The 18696-nt window shown below is 45.5% G+C and overlaps 1 protein-coding gene across 2 annotated transcripts in view; it reads right to left on the bottom strand.

The window, feature by feature from the left end:
• Window positions 1-1092: 1092 nt before the first annotated feature.
• Window positions 1093-18696, bottom strand: part of LOC144104400 (exportin-1-like) — a 37619-nt gene continuing 20015 nt past the window's right edge. For both annotated transcript variants that reach the window (XM_077637384.1, XM_077637383.1), the window contains exons 14-22: window positions 16953-17218; window positions 16085-16534; window positions 14872-14943; window positions 12853-12928; window positions 11638-11730; window positions 11343-11477; window positions 10421-10589; window positions 8650-8746; window positions 1093-3537 (exon numbers count right to left, since the gene is read on the bottom strand). In XM_077637384.1, coding sequence (XP_077493510.1) covers window positions 3391-3537; window positions 8650-8746; window positions 10421-10589; window positions 11343-11477; window positions 11638-11730; window positions 12853-12928; window positions 14872-14943; window positions 16085-16534; window positions 16953-17218 — 1505 coding nt within the window. In that variant the 3' untranslated portion in view covers window positions 1093-3390. The remainder of the gene's footprint in view (window positions 3538-8649; window positions 8747-10420; window positions 10590-11342; window positions 11478-11637; window positions 11731-12852; window positions 12929-14871; window positions 14944-16084; window positions 16535-16952; window positions 17219-18696) is intronic.

Raw genomic sequence — 18696 nt, 5'->3', positions numbered from 1 at the left:
GATCATACTTTGGGAGCATTCATTTAAAAATGTTGCAGGGGCGCTGCCTGCACCAGCTATCACACCACTGGTTGGATTTAAGTGGTCTATAACGATTGTTGCCAAGATTAGCATGCCCTGTATTTTGCCTGAAGAGTAACAGCTGGCTGTCAGGTGTTACAGCGATGGCTGCCACCATGCTTAGCAAGAATGTGGACGGTGCACATAGGAGTGTGGTTGCCATTTTAACTCTAATCTCGGTATACTAACTCTTACGTTTGACAGAAACTGTGCCAGCCTTATATTGCAAACTAAGTATAGTGCCTTGAATTACAGTTACTTAGTTGTGTATTCTGGAAGTTTTTTTTAAAGTATCATAATGCACCTTATTGCTAAAGTGTTTCTTGCGAACTACAGAGGTTCTTCAAACGGCATAAATTGTGGGGCGAGCAACAAAATGTAAATCGCATAGCATCCCGAGAGAGACAATTCTTTTGTCTGGCAAATCCGACAATGACAATCACCCCAAGGTGTGGAAGAGGGGACTTGTATTGGTGCCCTTCGACAAACCTACTGGAGAATTGCCCCTACTCTGCTCCTTTTGTACAGCTTCTCTTGGGCTCGCGAGCAACCCTCAAGAGATTTTAGTTTCGAAACCTTTCAACAGTATGGTGGTTGGGGGACAGGGCTGCCACGCAGGACCACAACACTATTCACCCAAGCAGATGCTAACAGATGTCACAATAGAGCACTCATCAGTTATCACACTCCTCTAATTTCTCCCATTTTTTTTCACAACCAATAGCAGGAAACCAAAAGTGAGCAGCATGGCTTATGATTTCCGACAATGAGATACCATTACCAATTAAAGCTAAAACAAAGAAAAATATTCTAGTGACTTGGTTGCACCAGCAGCAGGAAGCCCATGTATGTTGCCCAAAATTTAGCACATTTAGCGTTTCAAAATTTCCTTCCCGACGAGACTCCGCCAAGAGTCACAATACGAACCCAGATGTGAAACTTCAGACTGTTTCAGATGAGCCTAGAAGCAAGATATGCTCCAATATCGAAGTCTGGTTCACTCAGACAAAAGAAAAAACACTACTCAGTGCGAACTATGTAAAAACACTCATTTATTCCTTCAGAAAACAACTGTTTCCTTTTATCTTTGCTCTCCAGTCTTCTACAATAATAATATGAAGACAAAAAAAAAAAGATGCATCCTTCGACAGAACACAAGATACAAACTGCTTCAACATATACATCCACACTTAATCTCACAATGATCGTATCGGTCCAATCAAGCACACACCAATGCACAACACCAACCATGCTCCAGAATTTGAACACATACACACACCAGCAGTTTTTCTTTGTTTTTTGAACGTTCCGTCATCGGAGGAGAGGAGGGGGTAATAATTTGAAGAAAAAAAAGGGGGGGGAATGAAGCACGCACACGCACACACACGCATGGCATGTGCAAAAAATCCGCCCAATGCCGCCTCATTACACACACATTCACACGGGCGTTCTCTCTCCATCATCCGCTTCACATGAAAGGTGGTGACCCATGTGCAAAGCCTTGCTCCGTCGTCTTCCGCATCCTCCCAAAGGGTTCTTCCACAAAGCTGCCAGCTCTGCTTCAGGCTGCTGCTGCTGCTTGCACCAGCACTCTTCAGGAAGCCGGGCGGCGAAAGCAATGCTTCTCCTCCTTTGCCTTGGAACATCTTCCTCAAGCTTCGCAAACTTCCCTCACACCAGGGAACACTGAAGTCATAACCAAAACCAGCACAACCATGGTGTCGCTGTTATGAAGAAAAAAAAACTAAAAAATAAAGTCTTCCAGACACAAGCCACTGTGTGCCTGAAGGATGCAGGAGAAAAAAAAAATTTCTTTACAAATATGCGAAAACAAATAAGCTGTGTGACTGACTTCAGCTGACTCTAACGACAGACTTAACGAAGAGTTGTTCCAAAATAAATAGGTGAAAACCTGCACAACAAAAAGAACAGAGAGAGGGGGGAAGAAGAGGGAAGGGACAAATATTTATATATATATATATGCGCGAGACAAATAGACTCTGCAATGCCCAACAAACGGGGGCACATGAACCACAGCGCACAGAACTTGCTGTAAACCTACCACTTTGAGAGAGGAAAAAAAACAAAAGGAACCCAGAGAAAGACACGTCTTAGAATGCTGCCCCACAAGGGCAATATTGTAAAAATGCAGTCAGTACCAGCATTGTTGGATAGGTGGCAACCTGGTACTCTTAAGAATAAAAAGAAAGGGGACAGAGTTACAAAGAAGCAAGCTTGAAGGCTTGTTGCATCACTCCCCACAGGTAGGTGCCGACAATTCCAGCGCCGAACATTGGTCAAGCTCAGTGGTGACGAGTGCCATCGCCGACAACTTCCCGATCTTCGCCAGTCCAGATTGTGGGTTGAGACGTCGATACGACGCGGAGGCGACGTCGAGGCGGCGACACCACTCACACAACCAGCACGCACCACACCATTCACGCACCCACACGCACACCACCCACACAGGCCAAAAGGCATCCTTGCCGTACGAGTGCGGCGGTAAAAAGAAGCGCGTCTCTTCCTCCTTCCACACAGTACTTGTTGCAGCGACCACACACACAGGGCTGGACCACCCCTTTTGCACTAGGCTCCTACGACACTTGCTCTAGAGGCTCCAGCTGCTCATCAGTTCGGAGCTGCACGAATGCGATGACACTACCACGAACACAGCACTCTGAAACTTTTGCATCGAACTCTCTTAGTCAGACCCGGCTATCCTTTCTTGAACGTGTATCAAGAGAGATTGCATTGCCAACATATACGAGAGGGAATTATTTGCGTCCACTGCTTGAAACAAGTGGGTGGATGTGAGGATCACAAAGTTGCCAGCATTTTTAAAAGGTAAAGGAATGGCCCACCCTAACGGCAGCTCAAACTATAAACCTGCCCTCCACAGTGGGTGTGCGAGTGTGTATGCTATCGAATGGTGTTTCTTTAAAAAGGGGAACCCCGCAGCAGCACAGCACGTGCCTAGCCAGGGCGTCACGCGAGGAGCTGCACCAGTCAGGTGGCGGTGCGACCGATGACCACCACTAAATTTACTCGACCAAAAGTGCGGACTACACCCACAAACCAGAGAGAAATGAAGCTTCAACATGGCAAAAAGGAAAAAAAAAAAGTTCAATGCTCGGAGGGTGTGACAGCTCAGTGGGAAAGTCGCCGAAAGATGCAAAGAGGCACAAGGGGGAACGGTGCCCCTCACGAAAGACTGAAGTGTTAAAGAATAGGCAGGAACAGGAACTTATGAGTGGAAGGAGGCCAAACAGAAGAGTGGGAAAAAAAATAAAAGGAAAGATGGACGAGAGGCTACATAAATACATCAGCAACTCAGTCCTGCATCTCTTCGGGAATCTCGTGTGGGTTGAGGATTCCGGGAACGAGCATGCGGATCTTGCGCTTCTCTTCTTCCGCCTGCCTCAATGCCGCTTCCCGTTCCTCGAGGAACAGGTCGCTATCGTCCTCGCCTGTGTATTCCTGCGGAGGAAAGCAAAAAAAGGCCCGAGTTCAACCGAAGAACGGCCAACGGAAAGATAACTAAAAGCCACGCAAGTTACTCCACACCCCCAGTGCATTGCAAAACATGTTTCAGTAAAATCGCGCTGATCCAATCATGGCTGATACGAATTTTGATGTCATACAATTTTGTAATTCCCCGGCCGAGCTGCATTGAGCACAACGTGCAGCAGAATTTAGGGTGATACAGTCATTCTACTTGATTGTCCAAGCCATGCATTGTACACCGGAAACACTGAGCAGTGGTCGTGCAACTGCGAATAATTCCCATTGGCCGTAAAAACACATTTTGCACGAATGCATTTCCCGCGCTTCAGCGTTGATTTAGTTTGTTTACTGACGATACAAATTTCGAAATTTTAGTGTCCCAATAGTTAGACCTGACCAAAGCTACAATAAGCAGGCGCATGCGATTCCGTGTTCATTTAATAAAGTATCTGCACTGGGCTTTTAATGTATTCTGCCCAGCATTGATCTCGGAAACAATATTGTGACTTGAAAGCAGTGCAGCTGACAATAAAAAATATCAGTGCAGTGAAGTGGTGACACAACATGATGATCCACACACTGCTGGAACTTGGAACGCTACAACTCCAGTAGGTGCCAAGTATCTGTTACAGCTAGCCTTGCAAACTTTTCTTTAGCCTCATGCCAATATCAAATTTTGGCTGCAAATTGAATACAAATAACAAAAATCGTTAGTGAATTGAATACTTTTGAATACCAATTAAGGTAGTTTAATCTAAAAGCAAATGCTTCTCTACAAAACACAGTTATCAAAAGGAACATACTGCAAGAAAACTTTTCACACATCATTACAGTTTACAAACACAGTAAAAATCTCATTAATTCAACCCCCGTTATTTTGGAAATTCAGGTAATTCGAACTAAAAGTGCGGTCCCAGCTGACACACATGTAAGTCTATGGCATCGGACACTCATGACTTCGGACACGAGCGGGCTCGCATCGGTCAATTCAGAGGGAGACCGCGTCGAGGTACGACCTCCCCAAACCTGAATTGCATGAAACAGTGGTGCCCGAGCACCTCAGAAGCGTGGCCTATGGCAGGCGCGACGATGGTCGAAATTTCCCAATTGGCGAAAAAGCTCAGCTGCATAGTTTCCGTTTTGCTTTTCTTAAATTCCCACCATCCCGTGGCTGCCATCAGGCATGCACATCGGCCAGCCACGCCGGACTTTGCTGGTCGTGCCACTGGTCTTTGCGGTGAAGCATCCTCAAAACACGACGGAGCCGCTTGTGAAGAGGCGTCACTGCTACTGCATCGCCGTAGAAAAAGGGCCGCGAAGGCCTTCATGATTTTGCAGCATTTCTTCAACATTGCCGACTGTGTGCGCAAAAGAAAGCCCTTGACAAAACCACGAAAAATTGTTGTTGCTTGGTTCTCACCTCAATTGTAGACAACCATGATCCAGCCATCCATTAGACAAAGCTACTGCGACGCAAAGGGTTTTTGGCATCATTCCATAATTCAAACATTTTTTCTGGTCCCTTGAAGACCAAATTAAGGGGGGACACGGGTCTTTCGGGCCGAAAAATCTCGAAAAAATCAGTTTTTAGAAAATGTTATTTTCGAAATCAGCAGCCATTTATCTACCTCTCTGTTAAATTTCTCGCCTCTAAGGTCAGTATTTTACTCACAATACCAATTTATATAATCCATGTCGCCCGAATTTGAGCCGAAATCGGCGCCGAAACAGCAGTATTTCGCAAAGCGTAGCTCCCGTTTCATGCGCGGCACCGCAGCCATCTTGGTCTCATTTGAAAAAGCCGCCTTTCGCCTTCAATTTCCCGCCACTACGGCTTCCGTTCGCCCATTGGTTGCCGAGAAAATAGCAAAAAAGAAAAGGTAGTATTCAAAATCCTATTGGCTGCCGCGAATCACGTGACAGCAGGTCGTCATCCGATTGGTGGAGCTGGCTGGCAGCATCTGCTTGATGCGCCCGAGCCGTGGGGAGACGCGACTCTTGTGCCGGACCGTGCAGTGCAAGAAACGCGCAGCGATGCCTGGTTCAGCGCGCAAGGTGCACTCAAGGCGTAAATTCGGCAAGAAAAGGAAGAAGTCGCTGGTCGATAACCTCAAGAGACGCCCTGCTGTGCGTCCCGACAATGATGAAACTCCTGCGCTGAACGATCGTGTCGACGAGGCCGCGCAGCTAGGCCTAACGCGCTCCACAGCACGGGAAGCTGTAAGCGGCAGCACCCGCATCCGCCGTGATACAGTGATGCTGGAGCCCTCAGATGTGCTCCGAAATAAGACGAAGACTGAACAAAAACTGCGAGAACTCGCCTCAACTCCAGCAACGGAGCGGAAGTCTCGTTGTTTACGTGACGGCAGCGCGTCGGACTGTCTGCTCGTTGAGGCAAGCTTCACGATCGTTTGTTTGGAATCGCTCAACAGTTTGTTGAAAGTTGTGAAGTGTAAAACGTGTGGCGGCAATGACTTGAGCTTCGTAAAAGATGAGCGAGAATACGGCCTTGCCGTTAAACTCTCTCTTCAATGTGCGAGCTGTGGAGACGCATCGTCTGCATGGAGTTCGCCGCTGGTACGTGGCGATCAGAAGATCAACCCTTTTGTGGTGAATGTGCTCGCTGCTCGTGCAATGCAGAGCACTGGCAACCAGCAGACAGCTCTAAATTACATTTTTTCATCGCTGAACGTTTCGCACCGCGGTCTCCACAATAAAACGTGGCAAGACTATGTGAAAAAAAAGTTGACACCTGCAGCAGCTCGTGCAGCCGAAGAAGTTACACAAGAGTGTGCGCGGTCGGTTCGAGAACTTTATAATGAATTGAACCTTGGGAACCCCGGCAATATTGCAGTATCATACGACGGCACTTGGATGACACGCGGCCACACATCCCACATTGGTGTGGGAACCGTCATCGAACTGTTTACCGGGCTTGTGCTGGATGGACTATGTTGTATTGTGCAACTTCTGTGCCTGCTGCGAGCGAGGCCCAAAAAAGGTGACCCATCATACCAGTCCTGGAGGGCTGGGCACCTATGCCAAAAAAACTCATAAAAAAAGGCTGGAGAGATGGAAGTTGAGGCAGCCCTTATTCTTTTTGAAAGGTCGTTGAAGAAGTGTGGCCTTCGCTATACCACAGTGCTTTCGGACGGTGATAGTCGGGCTTTTCTAGCTGTGCAAGAGGCAGATGTGTATGGATACATCAAAGTAAAAAAAGAAGACTGCATAAACCACGTGCAGAAACGTATGGGAACAGCGTTGCGGACTTTGTTGTCCAAACACAAAGGTGCCGAAAACCTTGGAGGAAAAGGCAAACTGACAGGCAGCCTCACAACAAAGTTAAGCTCCTATTATGCCTGGGCTTTAAAATCCCATAATGGGGATGTAGAGGCTACGCAGAAGGCTGTGATGGCCACCTACCACCACATTACCTCTACTGATGAGGCATCAAACCATAGCTTCTGCCTATCGGGACTAAACTCTTGGTGCCAGCAAAATGCGGCAGCAGCCCGAGGCAAATCTGCTCCAAAGCATCGGTACAACATTCCACCCCATGTTGCTAAAGCATTGCTCCCTGTCTATGAGCGACTGTCGGATAGGAAGCTCTTAGAGCGGTGCCATAGGGGTAAAACCCAAAACAGTAATGAAAGCCTACACTCTTTGATATGGGCCTTGGCACCCAAAGAGCGCCACGCATCATTGTTTACTGTTGAGGCTGCCGTGGCTGAGGCAGTAATGCGGTTGAACGCAGGCAGCAAAATAACTTCTGCAGCAATATTACAGGAACTGGGCCTCAATACGAATGCTATGAGCGCAAAAAGAATGCGAGAGAAGGATGAGCGCCGAGAGCAGAAGTGCGCTCGAAAGCATTCCATTGCGGAAAATATTCAAGGAGTGCTCAAGAAGCGGCACCTGGATACTACTGGCAATCAAAAGGACTACATTCCTGGTGGCTACTAGCCATTTCCTATTGTAAATATATTACTGCACTTGTAAATATTTATTAAACTGTCCCCTGCTTGTTTTTGGGGCTTTTCTCAAAATGCATATGGTTGATTGCTAGCAGTCTTGAGGCCTTGATATCTCAGCAACCAAGTCACATAGAGCTGAAATTTCGGTTGCAATGGAAAGCCGAATGTATGCTGTGTGAAATGTTGGGAGCAGATTTTTTCATTTTACCTTAAAAAAATAATTATTTTCGTTAATTTACCATTACTTGGTACACACATTTTTTATACTGAAATTCAGAAGGTTGTAAAATGAGTAATAATTGACATATCAAAAATCTGCTCTCAACATTTCATAATTCACTATTCTGGCTATCTAACCATGCCTTAAAATTAATTTTAGATGAAATCATTATTTTGCTATTTGGGCCTCAAACAATGGGCATTAATTGTTAATTATCTTGGAAACTAATTGGCCTACACTTAAAATAAATGCATATTTGAAATCAGCATAAAAATTTGAATAAGTCTATGCATTTTTATTAAGATTGGTCAAAAAACAACAAAAACAGCTTTAAGACCAGTGTCCCCCCTTAACAGGATTTCACTGTACCTCTAGGCGTCCTAACCGGGAGCTGAATGAACTGCATGCAGTGACATTGTAACAGTTTGACCTAATGCCAACAATGCAATACAGCCTACCGAATGCTGTCATTAAGGAATTTAGCACATCAAAAAGTGCGCATGCACAGCACCATTTGGCAGAACTGTAAAAAAATGGTTATTACCACGGAAATGTTCCACATAAAGAAACAAAGTGTGTCCCCCCCCGCCCCTGCAAGAAGTAAGGGTACTTTGATCTGGGAGAGATGGTTTTTTTCATTGCCTCGGATAATTCGATATGTGGTTAATTTGGACAGTCTCTGATCCCGATAAACTCTCAATTAACGAAGTTTTACTATACTGACCTATCTATCAACGCCCACCCACCCTACCCAACTAAACTAGTTCCGATTAACAAAGGTGACAATTTGCGTCCACCCAAATAGCAGAGCTGTGGACAATAAAAAAACTACTTTCAAGCTAGCTGCAAACATTTCTCAACTGTTGTGTAAAAAATAGTGGTGCAACTTACTCTTATCTGGACGAGGAAATCCCGCAGGTGCTCTTTGAAAGCCTGAATGTCCTGGTTAAGGTTGAAGAAACCTTGAACTGTGATCTTCACTTGGGCACTGCAGTGATCAAATTAAAAGTAGACACACTGTTAACAGCTTCTTCTAAAAACAGCATAATTTGTCCGTTTTTCATTCCGTTTACACAGCGAGAACTTCATAAAATATAAAACGCAGTCGAAGTCGACTAGCCTGCGATTATGTCATCAGATAGTTAAAGTCGCGGCATGTCTGGGATGTCAAAGGATGCCACTGCACGCATATCCTCCAGCAATTTTTTTTGAAGCGCTTTGTAGAAGCTGAGTATCTGCAGTCAAAATTTGAATTTCAGCGTCTTCGTGCTTTTCTCTCTTCTCTCCTCACTTTAGCACGCTGAAAGGTTGGCGCTCCTCCGCTGGCCCCATGGCTGGGGGCGGAGCCATACCACTTATTAGCCACGGTCATGGTAGCTGCCTGAAGTCTGAAAGAATCTAACCAACTGCCATCTCTGAACTGGTATACACAGGAGCGGTGCGGCGTTGAAGGGTGCGAGCACGAAAATGTTGCCGGAAAGAGCTCGCCAACTTTCGCGTGTGACTGACTGTGGGTTCTCTGCTGTGTGTATTATATTTGGCTCAGGTGTTCATGAGAACACAATGCAGCAATTGAGCGAGCTGGTGAGCTCTCCTCGGAAGGTTTTTCAGAGCCGCTTTAAAGGGCATGTCCGGGGGTCTTCCAAACATTCTGACTTGATGGTCACATCACGTTGCTTCGAGTCCTCTCGCCATCACAATAAACTTCCTCAAGGTACCGAGTGGAACAATTTTAAAACAGCGAAAACGGCAGACCGAAACCAAGGTTCAGTTAGTAACCCGAGATGATGCTTTGCGTGTACCAAAAGTGATGCAACCAGCATTGATAGATAAGCACTCGTATGAACGTTGCATGGCTGAAGTAACGACTAAAAACGATGAGTCCTTTCATTAAATGCCTGAGACTTTCTATAACAAGCCACAAAATCGTGCTAGTGATGACGGGATGAAATATTAACCTGTGGGGAATGTTTGCAACGTCGAAAATGTAGTGTCGCGGCCGGAAACGGCGAACTTTAAAAACTATTTGCACCGCAAAGAAATTTCGCATCACTGCCAAATTTTGCAAGAGTAATCAAGGAAGGAGAGAGAAAACCAAAAATATAAATTTTATTGTAAAATTATAACCTCAAAAACCCCAGGAGCTACCTTTTAACAGCAATGATTTGAAAATAAATCGTTCGTCGCGACAAAAATTGGACGTTATCACAAAGACTGTCAAGAACCCGTGGGATCATGGAAAGGCGCCCGTCATGACAACCGCTTATCTGATCAACAAAATGGGGACACAACAGCAGCTCATACCAGGATACAGAAACTTCATTACGTCAAGACTTCCCAAGAGGCATGTGTTGAATTTTATGCGAGCATAAATTTTAATTCGCAGTCATTAAATGAACCGTATCAACCAGCATAGAGATATCAAGCCCAGAATCCTTAACACAAAGACATATTAAGCCTCAAAACAAAAGAAAAAATTTTAGACAGCATCAAAATTCCCACCTTTTTTTTTTCATCAAGTGATGAGTGAATTTGACCATATATCGCATCCCAAGATCCGCACACTAATTTCGCACCTCTTGCTAGCAACTTCCGTTGAAATCGAGCACTGAATATGGACCCCCTGTATGCTAGCAGGTGGTCCACAGACTGAAGAACTCACTCGGAGAGGTGGCCAAATGCAGTCTTGAGGAGATTGGCCACAAAATCCTGCACATAGACCACGTTGGTAGTGCCGTTGGCCTGCATCGTCGGGTTAAGCGGCACAGTGACCTTGTTGGCCTCCACTATGCTGAACATGTAGGCCAGGATGGTTGCCTGCATGGAGAGACCTGCAAACAGGGAAGAAGCAAGGATCACCTCAAAGTCTCAGCTCAGCCAAATTCCCACCAAAGGTCCCTCTCTACTTAATAAGGCAGTAACATTCCCTCATCATGGCTGGCGAGCGCCCCTAATGGCGGTCAAGAATTGTCAGTGGCACTAAAATACCTCGCATCAAAAAGCAGCACAAGACGCAGCACCGAACGCACAGAACAAACACTGCGCGCTCATCACCACCGTTGGGCTGCTTGCATGATTCCAGTGCAGTCAGGTCATGCAAGGTGGTAGCGGGGAAGGCTGAGAGTGCCAGTGATCCAAGGAGAAGACGACAGTCCATTTCCTAGGGCAACAGTGGCTGGACACGCCAAGAGAGGGGACACACATGAAAATGTGGGTGCGTCCTACTCCCGCATTCCACGCGTTCCGGTGTCGTGCGAGCCATGGGGAATACGGCAGTGGCTACTGCTGCAGCCACGCTATCGACGCAACCACGATGCGGTTCCATGTTTACGATTTCAAGTAACAAAGCTTTTTACCATGACCGTTTCCTTCCAACCTGCGATACACAAGCAGTGCGGGTGAGGCCCCTTCTATTGGCCTCAATCTAGTCTCTGAAAGCTTCCTAGGCTATTTCATCCACAATTTATTTTTATGTTGTGCAGTGTCCTTTTGAACTCATCATGCAAAAAGTGCATGTCATTAAAAACTGCAGACTTTTCAGGCTGCCAAGTGCCCCCAGTTGCACATTAGGCCACGATACGCACCAGCTGTGTGAGAAGTGTCCGTCACCACCGAGAAGAGATGCTGCATGATGTCCGTGTAGTACGTCTGGTAGAAGCTCTGTGACGCCACCTCTTCCTGGCCAATGTTCTGCAACAGCTGGTACAGAATCTGCAGGCCTGCACGGGAAACACACGCCACGAGGAAATGCGGCTACCGTTATCATCATTAAAACCAGGCAAACATGCGTGAATGTCTCAGCCACGTGTCAGGCTTACTGCCAAGAGACAGGTTAGAAACAGTGAGCAACGGTTGTTCCTTGTAGACTGTTCCACTCACCAACGTCAGCCACGTTCCTCATGGTGTGCTTGAAAGCCCAGATGATGGAGTCTAATACGAGCTTGAACTGTGCTGCAGGGATGTTTAACAATGCTGCAGAGGAAACCGAAAAGCACAGATGAACCCCACTCAAGGCCTAATTGGGTCACCTTGGTAAATGAAGATGCTACCGTGCTGAAGATGTCAGCCACATTGCCATGCCAACACCTGATAACACTTCTGCAGCAAAACTACAATGAAGTAATCTAATGGCCTGAAATAACTTTTGTCTTGTTACTAACAGCCCTGCCAAGCGGGCAAGTTAAGTGCATCTACGGAGGGAGTCACTCGCTATAAGTGCACTTTTTCAAATCTAAACGCCGCAAGTGGAGTGTCACTCGCAGAAAGGTGCACTCCGATTGGAATGCATTCATGGAACACACTTTGAGGGCTGAGTACGTAACCTTGACAGCGACTTTGAAGGCACAATATGTATGGTGTATAAAAAGTACAAGTTCATTTTACTTACTATAACACTGTTTTTAAATGTTTCTTTATTACAGCTGCAAGCAAAGCAACACAACAAAGGAACGCGATCACTTGCAACTTCGCTGCACGCCGCCAACTTGTTTGTTGTCAATATTCTGGATAGCCTTGGCTGGAATTTGCTTTTCTTCTTTTTTTTTTTCATGTTAGAAGCTGCTTAAGCTTGTTTTATTCGTGCTATCATGTCAAACAGTCAATTGTAAGTTGTTTTTTTTTCTGTTTCGTAGACGTCTTCAAAAATTCCATTCATTTCGTGGCGCCATTTTTATTTTTTTTTTACTAAGAGTGCACTTGCACCACATAGCCTAAAGTGTCATTTGGGATGCCAAAGCACACTTCCCGTTAAGTGCACTTGTGAGCTTGACGGGGGTATAAGCCCAGTAGCTCAGCTTCCGAAACATTTGCAACTAGCACCAGACTGACCCCATCAGGACCCTTTAGGCCTCAAGGGTCCTGTCGGTGCTCCCAATTAAATGTCTACGCAACTTCAGCCAAGAGTAAAAATCTTCAATCAGGGATTTTAAGCTGGTTAAAGCGTTATATGGAGCTGATTGTGACTCATGCGTCTGTACTTAGGGTTTCTTTTATCCCCTCAAGTAAGACCGCATTCTAAGAAAATGGATCAACAAAGAAAGGCGAAGAAAATATGTGCAACAGTGCTCCCAGCTACACCAAAGTGCACACACTCACCAGGAAAACAATGAGTGACGACAGCTTGGAGGAGGAGGAAGAAGTTTGTCCGATGCTCTGGAAACTCTTCGAAGTCCTATGAATGGAGGGCATCTTGTCAGCTTCGTGTGACAACAACTGCAGCCAAAAACTTGGCACGGAACTCTAGTGGCACTTTTGAAACAAAAATAACCACCACTATCTATTTATCAATGGTAGGCCTAAATAATCATGAAAGGCCTCCACAAAATCACTTTAAAAGTAACCTCATTATGCTCTCACAACTTATCAAAGTCACAGGGATTTTAAAGGCGGGGTTCCATGGAACACTTTGCCTCTTTGAAGTGCTTTTTGGGTTCCCCCTAAGCACCTAAACTGGTGCATGCCTGAACTCCCTCAACTTTACTTTCCGTTTCATTTGGGAACTAATCACACTGTAATCGCTTCTTAAGACTGTTCCACTACTCAGCCAGACAATATTAATTGAATTTGGTCATTTTCTCAAGACACTGTGTGTCTGAATGCTCATTTTCACATCCATGTCAGGCTGGAAGGAATGGAAGCCAAGACATGTAAGTTTCCTCAGTACCTTTGGCAAGCCACTGAGGTTCTCTAAGGATAAAATGATTACGAAGGCCCAGTCCAAATGGTAGCCATCAGTTACATGGAACGCTATGATGCAATCATAATAAAAGCAAATTTAAATTTGTACAAGGTGTACCACGAAAATCATTTCAGGGCTACACATTATACCCGCCGCGGTGGCTCAGTGGTTAGGGCGCTCGACTACTGATCCGGAGTTCCCGGGTTCGAACCCGACCGCGGCGGCTGCGTTTTTGTGGAGGAAAAACGCTAAGCCGCCCGTGTGCTGTGCGATGTCAGTGCACGTTAAAGATCCCCAGGTGGTCGAAATTATGCCGGAGCCCTCCACTACGGCACCTAATTCTCTTTCTTCTTTCACTCCCTCCCTCATCCCTTCCCTTACGGCGCGGTTCAAGTGTCCAACGATATATGAGACAGATACTGCGCCATTTCCTTTCCCCAGAAAACCAATTATTATTAATTATTATTACTACACATTACTATGTGTTCACAGCTTGTCCAATAGGCATACTATAGTTGGATACAACTCAAGAACAAAGCAGCTTTTCCCCGTTAAAGTACTCGTTCCAGTCAATGGCGTCGGCAGATCCTCATGACCCTGCTAGCATGACAACGTTGGGAGGGGGACTATCCCCTTCAATCTTCCACTCCCTGCATTGTCACTCTAGCAGGGTCATGAGAATCGGCCGACGCCATTGGCTGGAAGAGGGTCCTTTGACGGGGGCAAGGCGCTTCGTTCTTGAGTTGTACCTGACTATAGTAACTGTATGCTTATTGAGAAAGCAGTGCACCATCAGGGCAAAGTACACAACTAAAATAAGGGATGTTCGCGCAATGTGTTACACGCACATGCAATGACAAGCATTTTGTTTTACGGCTTGCCATCCTTCATCTCATCCTTCAGAGTCCTCAAAAAGTAGGTGCAATCGGTGGTACATTGATATAATTTAGATATGCGCACTAACTACGCAGCTCCCACAGCGCTACACGCCAAAAGTGAAATGCAGTTTATTTTGACCAGCCTTTGAATGAAAGTCAGATATCAGTTTGAGCAACAACAACAATTTTAATCGTGAAATTAGCATTGAAATGTGCAAATGGAATTTCTTTGACAGTCTTCCGTTTGCCTTACTAGCCAGGCTAGATTTCGCAGGCATTAACCTGTGCACAACAAGCACCTCACAAATTTTGAAGCTAACGAGCAAAGCAAGCTATGATTAGCCATTGCAAAACCACTGGCACCAAATGGTCAAAATACGGCAAAAGGTACAATGCAAACAATGGTTCGACACTAGAGGACAAAATCAAGGCTCTGACGCAATATCGAATCGATGATGCGCCAGGAGAGAGAGAGAGGGGGGGGGGGGGGGGGGGTAGTGCCACGAAAGGTGAACATATTGATGCGTCAGCAGAGCAGGTGTTAAATCATGTACTTACCTTGTTGATCATGCTCAATGTGCATTCAAACACGGCATCAAAGATTTTCGGAATCTCGCATGTGATGAAACCCTGCACAAAGATGCAAGAATGGATGAGATGAGTCGATATAAAGGCCCATTTTAAACCAGCCAAAATGAGCTTCACAGCCCAGAGATAGGCATAATAATAACACTTCGCCATTCGTGACAAGCCAACATGCAAGCATCTGTGCACTGAAAAGACGGAGACGGGTGAACATTCACAACGCTACCCTGGAGTGGTGCAACAGCATGCCACTCAAACGTCTACAAATAGGCACTTTATCGCAAAATTTTTGCATCTTTTCATACACAGCACTGCACAACTTTCATGGTACAGCAGCGGCAGGAAATCTAAATATCTCTCAGAGCCACCACGGTACTCTGGTTTGGACAGTGACTTTTTGTGGTTATAAGAAAAAAAAAAGAAGAAAATTTGATCTGAAGGTGCACTCATTGCACTCTTGCAGCTGTAGAAATGCCACAAGGCTGCTGTGCATTGGCACAAGATGCCCATCAAAATTGAAACCAACGAAAAACACGTACCACATAGCAAGCTCTTAAAAGACTACTAAAAGAATTAAAAAAAAAGTATTTTTTAAAACAATTTCCTCAAATGGGTACAAGGTTATCCATTTCTTCAAACGGGTACAAGGTTATACACCGGCCTGGTGCTCGGCTATCCGAGGTCGGTGGCTAGGGAAAGGACCCTGCATCTTCAAATCCCAGGTGCTTATAAACTCCCACCCATATAGAAAGTGAGCACTGTTCAGAAATTCACATCCCTTTCTGGGCAGCACACGAAACTTTTTACTAAGCAATGTTTCAGCAACTCGCCGCCGTACAGCCTTTATAGGATGGATTGTGCAATGAGTGTTCCCGATTGCAAATGATAACAAAAAGTTACGACAAATTTACAAGAGCCCGCTATGCTTGTTCAGGAGGAGCTCGAAGGTAGTCAGCAAAGTGCAACCTCAAGACAGGTGCGTGAATAAAAACTCACTAGCTTCAGCATCTGAGAACCTGCTCAGCTTTGACACCAGGCCCAAAGGAAACAAGCTTTAAAATGAATGCGGAAAAAGGAAGAACAAAAAGGCAAAAAAAGAAAGGAATGAATGATGCATAATAAAATACAACACAAAATACAACACAGAGAGAGATAGGAAACGCAGGAATGCGGGAGAGGCCCTCACCTCTAACCGGTGGACTATCATGGACATGGCTGAGAGCACCTCCGGCTCGCGAGCCGCCGGCACGGCGCACCGCTGGTAGTCGAGCAGCACGGCATCGAGCAGCGGGGGGATGAAGTTCTCCAGCACCATCTTGGGGTCGTTGGTGCGGGACACCCATCCAGCAATGAGCTTGAGGGCTTCCTTCTTGACAGTGCGCATGGCCCGGATCAGGGGCTGCTTTGTGACTCCTTCTCCGTTGAGCGCGATGGCAGCGCTGATGTTCTCACTCATCACCTTGTACACGTTGAGCATGTCCAGGTAGATGCGACCCAGCTGCGTCACGTATGGGTGGCCGAGGGCTTTGCAGGCACGCACATTGGTCTTGAGGATGTTGCCCAGCTGCCGCACTGCGTCGGGCTCCTTGAGGACGTCCACATTCTTGCTTGCCTGCTTGATGATGTCATCCCAGACCTGGTTGGGCAGTCCAAATGTGTTTAAGGGGAATCCCCCACAGCGGGATACATTTCAAACAAGTAAATAAGGATTTAAATTAAGACATAACACTGGCGGAGTACATTTCAAACAAGTAAATAAGGAAGTAAATTAAGACATAACACTGAAATACTCCCTTAAGGGAGCACCGAGTGGTAAGAGGATTAAGGAAGTAAATTAAGAAATAAGGTAGTGAAATACTCCATTAAGGGAGTATCAGAGTAACAAGAGGGTTAAAAGAGTAAATTATTCCTTTATTGCTCCCCCAACGATAAAGAAGTAATAAGGAAGTAATGTGAAGAAACTTTGCGTTACTAACAAGCTTCTCTTTGCAGCCATATGGCTGTGCATGGGTAGAGATGCTAATGAGCAATTCCTCCTCAAGTCCTTGAATTACCTGGTTGGGGAGGAGCATGTAGCGGTCTACCAGCCGCTCCTGCTGCGCCTGGTCAGCCTGCGCAGAGATCATGTAGCCGACCGCCTCGCAGAAGGTGTGAACCTGCTGTGGCTGCAGGTCGTAGATGATGGTGCTCATGTTGGCCAGGATCTCCTCAATGAAGGGCACTGCCTCGCCCACCTGCACCTGGACAAAGTGGCGGCGGCACTTCTGCGCTATCTTGATGAACGTGTCGCATGCCATGTCCTGGACGCCCTCGTGTGTCTCTGCAAGCAACAACGGAGAGAAGGGGAAGACGGCAGCAGTGAGCATGGGGCATTGGCGGTAGTTATTTTGGACACAATCAGACAGCAGAGACATATTTTAAGAATATCCCATCTGGGTAGTTGAAATGACATGCACGCTGAACACCTAACGAGTCCTCAGAACCGTCTGGACATTATGCAATAAGAGCATTTTCTTGCCTTTACCAGCTTGGCCCGCGTGACATGGCACACAAAGCTGCAACGATTACTGTAATATGCTTTCTATGAATTCTCTGCATTGTACAAGTAGCAAAGTAGTCTTCTGTAGGAAAACATATTACATAGAACATTCTCGCTTTGTGTTTGCATAGATTCAGTCCTTGTGCCAATAGCCAAGTTCACATCACAACTGTTAGGCTGCCATGACAATAACTATGTCATGTCTCTCAATATTACCGGGGGAACTTGCATGCGAGCAATGCGAAAACATTGCAGTTCTATTCCATTTCAATTCTCTCATTCTATTTCTTTGTAGTTTGTGCACTTTTAAGTACTAGTACTGACTGTAACTGGTTGAAGTTTCATATTTTCCCATCTCTTATTACGTCGAACCGTTTTGACGAATATAATTGCAACACCGCCACTTTTTGGGTAATGCCAGGTTTTCATGTCGATGAGCCATCTAATGGTTTTAAATTAATAAGTATCAGCGCCCTTCAGCAACCAATAATCCAACTTCCATTTGCTTGCAAAAGCCAGCTAGTGTGCTAAAAAGTTAAGTGAACAATTAAATCATAATGTACAGAATGCTGGCTGGAGTGCCGTACAGTAAGCATTATGTCGCGGATAAACTCCACAATAAAATCCACCAACAAGAATACGTAAACTAGCATTAAAATGACATATTGAAGGGCTAAAAACAGATAAAGAGAAAAAAAAAAGAAAAATGACAGAAAGAAGTTTATAATTAGAAGAGGGTTACTGACAAACGTCAAGCATATCAAAAGAAACTGCGTCTACTGCTAATAAGCACACTTCCACGAGAATTCACAATTGCCTCCACAAACCAAAACTAATTTAAATAAAGCCCGGACCCACTCCTGATAGATTAATTCTATACAGTACGTACAACTTTAGACTCGCACTTGACCACGAGCTCAAATACTTATTACACACTTGCTGCAGCACACTCTGCAAAGGAAAGCAAAACACTGTCAGAGAAGGCTACCATCATAATTTGCACAAGGCCATGATGCTGATGTGTACAAAAGTTTAAACTACATATTTCATTTTTGAGATTGAAAACTGCATTCAGCAACACCTTCCTCAAACCCCTTTGCTTTCATATCAAACTGCCATTTTTAAAGCATATTAAAACTTCCAAACATTTCTGAGCAAGAGTGCAATTTCATGCAGTGCTCAGTAGTCCAATACTGAGCGAATCAGAGATGTTTGGTTATGCATCCCTATGAAACCATTGCAAGAAATGACCAATGCTC

The sequence above is a fragment of the Amblyomma americanum genome, chromosome 9, assembly GCF_052857255.1.
Source record: "Amblyomma americanum isolate KBUSLIRL-KWMA chromosome 9, ASM5285725v1, whole genome shotgun sequence".
Classification (NCBI taxonomy): Eukaryota; Metazoa; Arthropoda; class Arachnida; order Ixodida; family Ixodidae; genus Amblyomma; species Amblyomma americanum.
Note: the sequence above shows the minus strand (reverse complement) of the source record. Positions and strands in the feature narration are given on the sequence as shown.